The sequence below is a fragment of the Peromyscus leucopus genome, chromosome 8b (genome assembly GCF_004664715.2).
Source record: "Peromyscus leucopus breed LL Stock chromosome 8b, UCI_PerLeu_2.1, whole genome shotgun sequence".
NCBI classification, from domain to species: Eukaryota; Metazoa; Chordata; class Mammalia; order Rodentia; family Cricetidae; genus Peromyscus; species Peromyscus leucopus.
In genome coordinates, this window is record NC_051086.1 from 48,048,731 (window position 1) to 48,061,326 (window position 12,596).

At 45.0% G+C, this 12,596-nt stretch overlaps 1 protein-coding gene across 2 annotated transcripts in view; it reads right to left on the reverse strand.

Annotated features, from left to right (window-relative positions):
* The window catches only part of Myocd (myocardin), a 97,354-nt gene that overhangs the window by 21,300 nt on the left and 63,458 nt on the right, over positions 1 to 12,596 (reverse strand). For both annotated transcript variants that reach the window (XM_028869351.2, XM_028869352.2), the window contains exons 6-8: positions 8,677 to 8,852; positions 5,239 to 5,364; positions 139 to 407 (exon numbers count right to left, since the gene is read on the reverse strand). In XM_028869351.2, the coding sequence (XP_028725184.1) occupies positions 139 to 407; positions 5,239 to 5,364; positions 8,677 to 8,852 (571 nt within the window). The remainder of the gene's footprint in view (positions 1 to 138; positions 408 to 5,238; positions 5,365 to 8,676; positions 8,853 to 12,596) is intronic.

Consider the following 12,596-nt stretch of genomic DNA (forward strand, 5'->3'; position numbering starts at 1 on the left):
TTCCAAACATGCCAGACAAGGACACGATGTAACACAGGACACACTGGTCCCAAGCAGCAGACCCTGCAGGCTTCAGACAGAGAAGCTATCTTCTTCCACCTCTACCCAGAAGCCTCCACCCCAGCTTGCTGTACTCACTTGAGGTGTGTTTGGTGTATCCCAGGGTAGTTGAACCGCTGCTGTTGCTGCTGCTGCTGCTGTTGCTGCTGCTGCTGGCTGAGAATCTGCAGCTGCAGAAACAGCTGCTGTTGCTGGAGCAGCCGGGCATAGGCGGAGTCCATGGGTGGAGGGGACTTCTCTGCCTTCTGGTCTGGAGGGATGTACTGGTGGTATTTAAGCTTCTTCACCTTCGGTTTGGGGTCCTTGGGCTTCTTGTGGCGGTTCTTACTATCACCCAAAGACTTGGACTGCGAAGAGAAGGGAGACATGGCCCGGGCTTTAGGTGATGGTGGTGAGGAGGTTTTCTCAAATCCCGGAAATATTATGCATGGTGCATAGTTCCCAACAGAGGTCATGTAGCAGATGAACAGATCTGGCATGGAATCCTCACCCTCACTGCACATGGGCACCTTATGTCATACAAAGGGCTCTTGAAGGTTTCCTGGAGTGGAGTCCAGCGGAATCCTGAGATTCAGTGGCTTATGTAAGACTTACAGATAGCTTAGCACTCTGATGAGGGGTCACTCGTGACAGTGCATGCAAGCACCTCAGTTAAACACACGATAAGCTGACTTGTTAAGGACATGGGCTTAGATGAAGTTAACATCATCATCTCCACTGATCCAGAACGTGGTTCACAAAGCCAGACACACCTGCACACTTGTCTTCCCCTCACCTTTACCCAATACCCATGCGTGGCAGGAAGCCATGCCCTCTGAAATGCTGATTCTTTACTATGAGGAGGGCTACCCACCCACTGCACCTTTTCCAGGAGTCCCTTGCTGTGCATTATGATCTACACACAGTGAAGGAACTTAAGGGCACAACTTTGGGGATTAAGAGAAATGTGTGAATGCGATACAATCATGTAAGTTTAATATCTCTAAATTTCATCACATGTAAGATGAAGAAAACATTATTTAATTTGCACCTTAATTGCACCTTCAGTATAAAGACCATAAAAAGATCATCATAGGAGCCAGCTTAATAGGTAAAGGCATTTGCTGCCAAGCCTTGAGTTTCATTCTGAGAACCCAGAATGGTGGGAAGAACTGACTTACATTGGTTGTCTTCTGACCTCCACATATATGCTGTGGTATGCTATGTGTGCATATATTGTTGCATACATCCATGTACAAATACAGACACACACACACACACACACACACACACACACAGTAGTCGTGGGGGGTTGCTGTTGTTAAGATCATAAAAGTAACAAATGTCCTTTTGAAGGATAATTCTATACATAACCTTCTCTGGAAAGCAGAAGGCCTTCATATGTTGGGAAGCAATAAGTCTATTATCATTGAGTAGGAAAAAAAATCCAAACCTGTTTTTATTACAGGCGGTTGAAAGGAAGAGAGAGAGCTAGCATGGGCGTCAAATTGGAACGAAAGTGTAGTTCCACAATTGTACAGAAGAGGGGGCTCCTGGCACAGTCTCCAGCAGCAGCAGCTTCCAGACGTCAACCACAAAAAACACATTTGAGTGTGACCTCCAAGGAGCCTACAGTGTTCTTTACTCTGACTCAGACATCCTATCGCTGTGGGCACTTTTGTGTTTTTTTGTTCTTTTGTGTTCTTTCTTTCTTTCTTCCTTCCTTCCTTCCTTCCTTCCTTCCTTCCTTCCTTCCTTCCTTCCTTTCTTTCTTTTGAGTCTTCCTCTTGGAGACTAATGAATAATGATTGGGAATATTTCTATGAATTTGGTGGTGTTGTATTTCCTTACTCGATAATCGATAACGTTCAGGTTAATTAATCATATTTCTGTACTGGGTGAGTTTCTGCAGGGTCTGGTGACCAGCTCCCTCCAGCTCAGCTACTGTTCAGACCTCATCCCCTCAGACTTGCTTTGACAGGGGGTGGGTTGTCCTATTGCTGACGCAAGGGACTTGGAGATGCTTTTGTTCCCCTCTATTACCTTAGCACAGGTACAGGAACATTCCAGAAGCTAGTGAGTGACAAACATTATTGACCTAAGAGGACTGTATGGTTTCATTCTTTCTGTGAGCACAGGGGATGCTTGGCCTCTGTCTATTTGCACATTTGTTTTCCTCTTCACAATGCACAGGACACAGAAGGCACCCACATGCATTTTCCCGAAGGTAGATCAGGGGTGGATCCACTGTGGTGTTCAAGTCCCAGGCTAAGATTCATCAACTGGAAAAAGGCAGGGGATACCTTGTGGCTAGAGATGGCAGGACTTCCTAATGTAGCACACACACATACACACACACACACACACACACACACACACACACACACACACACACATCTTTCCTAAATAACATGCACCCCAGCAGCCCACAGCTCATGAAAGTTGCCATGGTGGCTACAGGATGCAGTTCTTTGCCCCAGTTCCTGGGTCTCCTCTCCAGCTAGGCAGACTTCCTTCCAGCTTGCTGTCACCCGCGACAACCTTTCTGTCTGACTCTAGCTCACTTTCAAAGCTGGCTCCAACTTGGGAAGCTTTGTGTGCCCTCCTCACTGAGTATGTTGAGGGTACCGGACAGCGGTCACATCCCTACTGAGGGAGTGAGGAAGAATGAAATCCAACCTCCTTTCCCCTGCCTAGGCTACCAACTGCCTGGGCAGGAGAGCCTCTTTAATGATTGAGGTAAAACGCAAGGAACATTTTTGTACATTTGCAGTTTTGTGTGAGCATCATCTCTATCCAGTCCCATAGAATTCCCATTGCTTCCAAATGAGTGCTTTACTACTAAGCAATCACTCCACACTCTCCGCTCTCCCCAGCTCCCACAACTGCCAATCTCCATCTTGTTAAATGTGATTACTTTGGGCATTTCATACACGAGACCCAGATGAGTGTAATTTGTGTCTGACTTCTTATGCTTGACATAATGTTTTCAGGGTTAACTCATGTTGTGGCAGCTGTTGATATGGCATTCTTTTTTTTTTTTTAATAACTGAAAAAATATTCAGTGGCTTGGCTATACCGTAACTTTTTTCATCCATCAGTTTGTGGGCATTTGGGTTGGTTCAAGCTTGTAAATATGGCAAATGGTGTTGCTTTGAAGGTTCAGGGGCTTGTTTTAAGTTCTTTCAGGTGGAACTGCTGGAGCACGTGATACATTTATGTTTAATTCACTGGGGAAATGGCAGACCTTCCCACAGCAGTTCAAGCATTTTACATTCAGGCCTGGAATGTGTTGGGCTTCCAGCTGTCACACATCTTCGTCGACATCTGTCATTTCCACCTTGTTTTGATGGAAGCTATCCTAATGCACATGGAATGACATTTCATTGAGGTTTCAACTTTGCACCTCTTTAAAGACTAACAACATGGAGAACATTCCATGCGCTTCCTGAAAACGTCTATATCTCTAGAGAAGTACCTGTCCAAGCCTTATCAGCACATCTTTCATACTTCCACAGGACATTATTATGGTTGATGATGGCCTGAAAACCCAGCTAGACTAGAGGATGGAGTGATATTCTTACTGGTTTGTGACACAGCCTCTTGGAGATTCCCAGGTATCTTCCTCTTAGGATTTTTCTAATTTTCTGATTTGTGAAGTCTCTCTCCAGCCCCATGAGAATCATATCAAGTCACTTGGGTTGAGAGGTTCTACCCTTGCTCAATTGCTTTCTTCTAAGAAGCTTTCTAGATGTGTCTCAAACTTGTTCCAAATCCTGTGGCCACTCAATATGGTTCCTTATGTTGTAGTGACTCCCAACCATAAAATTATTTTTGCTGCTACTTCATCACTGTAATTTTGACACTGTTATGAATCATAATGTAAATATCTGATATGCAGATGGTCATAGGCAACCCCTGTGAAAGGGTTATTTGACTCCCAGAGGGGTCATGACCCACAGGCTGAGAACCTCTGGTCTAGATGAACCTAGAGGTGACGCATCTTCAACAACTGGCATTTAGGTGTTAACCATTTAGAAGGTCTGGGCAGTCATGGAGAAACAAGCAGCCCTGTGGAGCAGTGGAGTTTGCATGGGGATGGAATTCTTTCTTCAATCTGTCCTTCCTCTGAGCTCCTAGCCCATCTTCTTGGTATGGGGATGTTGGCAGCTTTACTAATTTGAATTATGAAAAATTTAAGTACTTGACTAGCAATATTACTGTAATTCCTCTTTATACACAGCTTTACGGATAATGGGAATCTTTTTCTCCTCCATCTAATGTGCACAAGGCCACCCACTTGGAAGATAAAACTATTACTTTGTCATTGACTATCATTTTAACTTACAACCTAAAAAAAAAAAAAAAATCCCTGAAGAGTTATGTCGGCAGGTACTGAAGGTGGTATTAGAGCTGAAAAAGCATGTCCCCAACCAACTCCAATAGGAGTTAGCTAGTGCAGAGTATTACAAGAAAGCCAAACAACTGCCCAGTGGCTTATTAGGAAACAGTGCTTCGGAACAGCTGGAGGTAATACTGGGGAAATTAAGTATGAAATCCAGTTGTAACTGCTGCTGTCTCCTGGGAGTGTGACCCCTCCTCCCATGCTCATTTCCCACATGTGTTAGAGCCTTTGCAATACCCACGGCTTCAATGCTGCTCCCTCCACATAAACACAACTGCTCCAGATGGGCTCTATGGCCCGTACAAGTCCTGTGTGCCTTGCTGTCAGCTCTGTCTTTCCTCAGGGTGAGCTTGAGAAATCTTCATTTTTTTTTTTTATTTTGTGTTGTGTAGCCCAGGCTGGCCATGAACTCACTATTCTATATTTTTTTCCTGGGTGCTAGGATTACAGGCATGTACTACCTTGCTTGGCTAATGAAATCCCAGACAGATACATGGTTGGCTGAGCTATACTCCCAAAGTGATACATACAGGTTTCCTCAGTGCTGAGAGTATCTCTCTATCTGTTCTCTCTCTCATCTCTCAGTCTCTCTCTCTCTCTCTCTCTCTCTCTCTCTCTCTCTCTCTCTCTCTCTCTATGGCATAGGCCACTCTGTGACATTTCTGGTGCCTGAACCTGTGTGTGGGTCCATGTGACCTTCCTCATGCCCACAGGACTGATGTGAGAAGCCTTGCTTTGCTCGGCTTCAGTGAGCCTGGCCTCAGGCAGAGGCTGGGGGCTAGACCAGTCCATACCTTTACAGCAGCGTGCACAGGGATAGGGGTGCTGAGGGGGCCGAGCCCCTGCTTCCCCGAGTCTGACTGGTTGCTTGGCTGGGAGGCCACATCATTCTTGTCACTTTCTGCGCCAGGACCAAGATCCTGAAATCCAAAGTGTAGTGTTACCAGGGCACAAGACTGAGAGGTGTTGCATCACTCTGTTGAAGATCTGCTGTTTTCACCCTGGCTTCCTGTCCTGGTGACATCAGGTGCTCCCTGCAGGAGGCCACCCCTATCTGTCACCTACCCCAGGGTACCACTGAGAGACACATGGGCAATCTCAGCACCAATTCCAGAAGATGGGGTGTACTTTTGACTTGATTTGGGCAAATTGGGACATCTGGTCACCCTGAAGGAGGGCTCTACGGAATAATGAGAGAGAAAGGAAAAGGGAAGAGTGGGAGCAAAAGTTCTGAGAAAAAACCGAACAAGCAAAATGAGGAGAAGGGCATGTGTGCAGAAGTAAGAATAATGCCTGAGTAGGTGTGCAAGTGTGCGTGTAAAGATAGAACTACATATGTGTCTCAGCCTATGGGAATATTTGTATGTGTGCATGTGTACAAATAGATAAAATTATGAGTATGTGTCTCAGTGTGTAGGAATATGTGGGAATATATGCATGTGTATTAGTAAATGTACATGTCTCTTCTCTGGGCACATGTGCACACATGTCTCAGTGTATAAGCATGTCTCTCTGAATCTATGTGTGTGTATGTGTGTGTGTGTGTGTGTGTGTGTGTGTGTGTGTGTGCAGTAATAAGTATGCACACCTTGCACCTTCCTGGGCATGTGCATGCATTCATGCATGCATGTATGTATACATGTGTGCTGATTAAATGTGCATATATGCATGATCGTACATGTACCCACATGTGTATGTATGTATTGGTTATACATATGTATGCATGTCCACTCATGTATATGTATATGTCAGGATATAACTATATAAATATTTGTGTGTATATGAATACACATCTGAGTGTATATGTGTGCCTGTGCATATGTTTTTATATGCAAATTATATCAATGTATATTATAGCAGGTAATTATGAAAGGGGAAGAATTGTCAGAATACAAAACAAGTTAATATATGCATATGTGTGTTTGTGCATGTGTATATATGTATTAACATGGATCCATGTATTTGTGTGTGTCTCATAAAGAAACATGTTTTTATGAGAGGTATGTTTCTGTCTGCTGAGAGTTCTATGAAAGGTATAATTCTCTTCCCTTCCTTTCCTACATTCCTATGCTATGACTCAGCACACAGGGGTGGGGGTCCTTATACCCCTCCCTCGGGGGGGGGGGGCGGAACTGAGCTTCTCGGTTCTCCCCTGAGCCCTGGCATCTGTCACAAGCTTTTCTCCCAGAGCCTCGGTGTCCTTGTCTGTCAAACACGGCTGCCGAGAGAAAAGACATGAGACCGCTGCTGCATTTTCTCTGCGTTGCTCAGTGCTTGCCCCCTTCCCCCCCTCTCCTGCGGGAAGCAGAAAAGGACTTGTCTTTTCCTCAAAACCATTCTTCAGTCAGAAGCCGAGGAATCTGCTGTCAGAAGAATATGTGCAAGTGGTCTGATGGACTGTTTGATGTTCGGCTGCGAAGCTCAGCATGGGCGTGCAGGGGCAGGGGGATGCCTTGATGCTGAACCCCTGCACAAGGAGCGCACACCCAGCCCTGATTCTTACGCCTCCCGTTCCCTCCCACTTCACATTTGCTTCTTGGCAGCTTTAAGTTTGCCCTGACGGAGTGGAGACAGGAGCGACAGTGACCAGGGACTATCATGGCTTCGGGAAACTGGACCCTGAATAAACACTATTGCAAACTTCTCCCCCTCTGGATGGACGTTCCAGTAGGAAAATAATTTCAAATACAAGTTGAGCATCCCTGATCCAACATTCCATTATCTGAAACGCTTCAAAATTTGAAACCTTTTGAGGCCGACAAGAAAATGCCACAGTGTAGAACTTAGCTTCATGCACAAAAATTATGAAAAGTACTATATAAAATTACATTTAGGCCATGGGTATGTATGCATATCTAAGGCATAAATGAATTTTGTGTTTTGACTTGGATCCTATCCCCAAGATATATTATCACAAACAGATGCAAATAAATTCTAAATCTAAACACTTCGGGTCCCAAGCATTTTGGGTAAGAGATAGTCAAAGTAGATGTTTAATTCTAGTCCATAAAATAATCCCTTGGTCACCAGGAAGAGGGAAGTCTTCTGAGAGGGGAGGGAGTGGCCTAGAGGCTTCTTTCTAGAGAAGAGTGTTGCAGAACCAGGGTCAAAAGCACTTCCACACCGGGCAGTGGTGGCACATGCCTTTAATCCCAGAGACAGCGCCAGGTGGATCTCTGTGAGTTCGAGGCCAGCCTGCTCTACAGAGCGAGATCCAGGACAGGAACCAAAACTACATGGAGAGAACCCTTGTCTTGAACTGCCTCCCCTCCAAAAAAGCACTTCCACATCACATGTCCATAGTGCTAGCTCTCCTTTTCCACTGTGTGTCCAACCCCCCACCCCGACATCTCTTAGGGGTCCTATGATGACATCATGTTTGTCTGAGGGTAGTTCCCATCATGTGGCTTTGTGAGACGGTGACATTCTGTGTGATCCTGGAATCCACACAGCTACTTAACCATATGGAGCAATAGTTGCTTATCTGTGGTCCTCGGTATCAGTGATGCTCATCTGTCAGGGACTGTGATCTTATGTGAGGAGATATGAAGTGCCCAGTGTAGGCAGGGGACCAGAGTGAGCAGGAGATGTGGTTTATTAAATTCATCATTGTTCTTTAGAAGGGTGCTTCATATTTTTGTATGCATTCACTTTTAAGTCCTTGTGGGTTTGCCTAGAAAGAATGAGAACTTAGCTGAGTGGGGGCGGTGTGCTGGCTTCGGGCTGGCATGGGTTAGAAGCTACTGGTGTTTCCTGCTTTGCTGATAGTCAGCTCCTCCATCTTCCCACCAGCCCCTCCCCCCATGCCCTCTGAGTTTGATATCAGTCCTGCCAGCTGATGGTTGACCAATCATATGATCTCACTAAGTCAACTTACCTTGTGAAATGGAGGTAAACTAATATACTTGCTTACAAGGTAAGTGAAAAGCTAACATTATGAGGGGTTTCAATGTTTCTATGACCCACAAGTGCCTGCGCCAAATATGTTGAGAAGGAACATTAAGAAAATACATCATCAGGTAACTTTGGTGTGGCGGTATACACTGTAATTTCATCACTTAGCCTGAGCCAGGAGTTTGAAGGCAGGCTATGCTACATAGTGAGACCATCTCAGGGTAAAACCACCACCAGCAGCAGACAGGGGTTGTAAGCAACCTCAGCCATAGCAGGGTTGATATGAAATCTAAGTGACCAAACAAGACTGTGAGTCAGGGGCGGTCTGTTTGTTTTACCTGGATTGTGTCCAGAGGGCCAGCCAAAGGAGCCTCGGTGGCTTTGATATCTGGGGGCGATCCCACAGAGCCCTGGGGATCTTCGCTCCGAGTGTGGTCTGGGGAAAGCCCATCACTGCTGCTGTCCTCTTCAAAGGCAAAGGCGTCTGCTGATTTGGAGTAACTCACCTCGGTACCTGAGCGAGAAAAAACCAAGACGGGGACCAGTGGCTTGGAGCATCAGAGAGCTGTTTTAGAAAGCACTGCTAAGTATTGTCCCAGGCTGAAACACATGCTTCTCTCTCCAATGTAGTGTAAGTTCAGGGAAGAGTGAAAATGTATTTTAAACAATTAGATTTTCTACACGAGAACATGTGTTTAAAAAAAGAAGTCTGTTGTTGGGGAAAACGGGTGATGTAGCAAAGCTTCTCGCCGTGCACCAAACTTTATTTCCAGGCTGAGTCATTTCTCAACGCTTTCTATGGAGCCTATGTCCTTTTGAAAATAAATCAGGAAAGGCAAAGGAACGAGCGTGCTGTGAGGCTGCTGGAAGATAATGTGGAATGACTGCCCCTCTCCTTTGGGCTTTCCGGCACAAGGGAATCAAAACGACAGCCTGCCAGTTGCTTCATCTTCAAAGATAAAGCAGGGCACATGGGCACAAAATGTTTAGCAAACTTCGCTAATAAGGAGAAGTGAGGCCAGCTACTAAGTTTAAATTCCTAGATGTCACATTTAGCTATCATCACTAAAGTTCACGTCCAAGGAGCCACCCAACCAAGGCAACCAGCAATGAGAAAAGCCCAAAATCTACCTCAGAGACTTCATCCTGACTCTTATTTTCTCAATACGTAGATTTTATTTCATGTCTAATGTTTTGTGTCTTTGTGAGTCCTTCAGCACCCACCACCCACCTCCAGACCCTTCCTCTGTCTCCTGGGTCATCTTTCTAGGGCGACAGAGAAGTTGTGTTGGAGACAGAGGCCATCAGCCCAGATAGGTCTATAACAATCTCCTGACCTGTTTCTCACATTTGACGTCACCTATTCTCCAGTTTGTTGTCCAGCTAAACGGTACACAAAGTGCCAAAGCCACAGAGTTCCCCTGACCCCATTCCCAGCGCAGCCCTTCCAAAGGAATTTCAGCATTATCAGGAGCTTCTGCAGCCCCCGTTCTGCAGTCACAATCACAAGAACTTTTGACTCTCGCTCGGTATAGATAAGCGGCTGGGCTCTCACTGTGGCGATTGCAAAGGCCTCGAGGAGCTGGGAGGAATGGAACAAATGTGGTTTGGGGCTTGTCATCACAACCACTGTTGGCATGTGTCGCAGACTCTCTGGACATCCGAGTGTCAAATCAGGAAAGAGGCCAGACAAGGACACAGTGAGTGGAAACTCCAGCAACTAGCCCAATGGGAAGCCCACTAACCTGGAGGGGCTTACATGCCAGGACACCTGCTCCATGGGTCATGAGTAGAAGTCAATGTTGCTGTTATAATTAGCAGAGTGGAAGGCTCGTGATAAAAAATTTCACCTAGTATAAAAATACCTAATGTACATATTCTACCTCACAATAAAAGTCGGTAGTCTCTTCCAGATTTAACTATATGGACACAGGAAGATACATGCAAAATCAGAAGTTTTAAGTAGACTGCACTGGGTAAAATGTACTATTGAAGGCCTGGGGTGTAGCTCAGCAATAACATGCTTGCCTAGCAGACACAAAGTCATAGGTTCGACTCCCAACACTGAAAATGATATTTTACACACACACACACACACACACACACACACACACACACACACACACAGAGAGAGAGAGAGAGAGAGAGAGAGAGAACTTATGGTTTTCCTACTCTGCAGTTTTTAGTTTTTATTTTTATTTTATTTTATTTTTATTTTTTTATTTTTGGTTTTTCGAGACAGGGTTTCCCTGTGTAGCTTTGCGCCTTTTCTGGAACTCACTCTGTAGCCCAGGCTGGCCTTGAACTCACAGAGATCCACCTGGCTCTGCCTCCCGAGTGCTGGGATTAAAGGTATGCGCCGCCACCACCCGGCCAGTTTTTATTTTTTAAAGAGATCTTTCCACATGAGAGAAAAGACTATTCTCACTTAACAAATAATTGTATAGTGTTCCACTTTGTTAGTGGGAACATTTAAAATTTATCCTTGTACTTTGGCATGTGTGTGTGTGTGTGTGTGTGTGTGTGTGTGTGTGTGTGTGTGTGCGTATGAGTGGAAATTAAACCTAGGGCCTTGTGCATGCTAGGGAAGCATTCTACCACTGAACTGTAATCCCATTCTTATACGTTTTTAGCACACACACAAAAAAAGTCCAGTACCAAATGGTCAACCCTGGAAACAGAAGTACAGTTATACAGACTGAACAGGATATATATATATATATATATATATTATATATATATATATATATATGAAATAAATGTACATATATATGACTACAATTAGTGAAAAAATGGTCATGAGTTTGTAGGAGGGTGAAGTGTGGGTATATGGGAGGATTTGGAGGGAGGAAAGGGAAGAGAGATGCTGTAATTAAATTTTCATCTCAAAACTAAAAATAAAATGAAAAAATAAGAAAGATTAGAGAAGTTCAGAGAATTTCATAAATCATTTGTTTACCCAAAAGCCCAAATAAATGAATGTTAGTATTTATGTCAGAAATCTGTTTCTCCTCTGGTTAGAAAGACTCCCTGGATGTGTGCCAACTTCTTCATTGAGACCAGAGTCTCTCTTCTATCCCTTTAGTTTTCTCTTCCCAACTCCAACCCCTGTCCCTCTGGTCACACTCGGTTCTTTAGCTCTCAGAACACTCTAAGCCCTGCAGACAACCTCTGCATGTCATTTTCCTCCATCAAGTGGGACTCTGTGCATGTTCCTTTCTCAGGGGAGTCAACCCCTGAGATCTCCTAAGGAAGAGCCTTCTGGCTGCTTCTGTGAAGATACGGATATATTGTCTACTCAATCCATCTAAAAATAATTTTATGAACTATGCTTTCATTGGTATTTTTGTTTCAATTTATACATATAATGAAAGGTTTTTATTCCTGTTACAGTCTTTCCACGTGCACTGAGGATCAGGTAGACAGGAGAAGGTGGGGGTGATGTTCGCTGCTGCCCACCCACTCGGGAGACCACAGCATGTCATTGAGATCTACCTGGCTCATGCCCTAAGCCAATGCTGCTATCCATCTCAGAGACTCCTGCATGTGGTCTTACCAGCCCCCCAGGAACACCATCTTCTCTGCCCACCAGAACACTCTGAGAAGTTCATTATCTCACGTCTCTTCCCATCTCCTTCACTAGGAGGGGACCGGGCCTTCTCTGTGCGTTCTGGTGTTTCATGTGACAAAAATGCCCCCTACCCCCACCAGTCAACCAGAATATGGCATTCCAAATGTGCAAAAATTAGGGAGAAATGAACTGAAGTGTGGGACTGTCCCACTTTCTCACATATGGGTAGAAATGTTAGAAAAAGAAGGGAGAAAGAGGGATAATGTTTTTCTTCTTACTGTACAATGACCTGATGATATCTAAGGGGGGCATGAGAGAGAGGAGGGGGCAGATTTGTGTAACAGTGACAACTAGAATAAAACAGATTTGTGAGTCCTCAAACAGACACAGGGAGCCCAGGCACGTCCACAGTTTCTCAAATCTGGTTGACTGCTGGGGAGACTGAAAGTTCTATTTAATGCAACTATTTACTGAGAGTGAACTCCCAGCCTTTGGCCTCTCAGAGTCACTTTACAGAAGAGGGTGGCTAAACAACCATCCTCCCTGCTAGCCATAAAGCTCTTGGGTGGAGTCACCAGTTATTTAGGGAGACTCAGCAGCCTTGGCCAGGGAGTGCAATAGAGCAACAAAGGATCTGCTTCTGTACAAGGTATACACTGAAGATGCTCCCACTCTGATGGCTGGCAA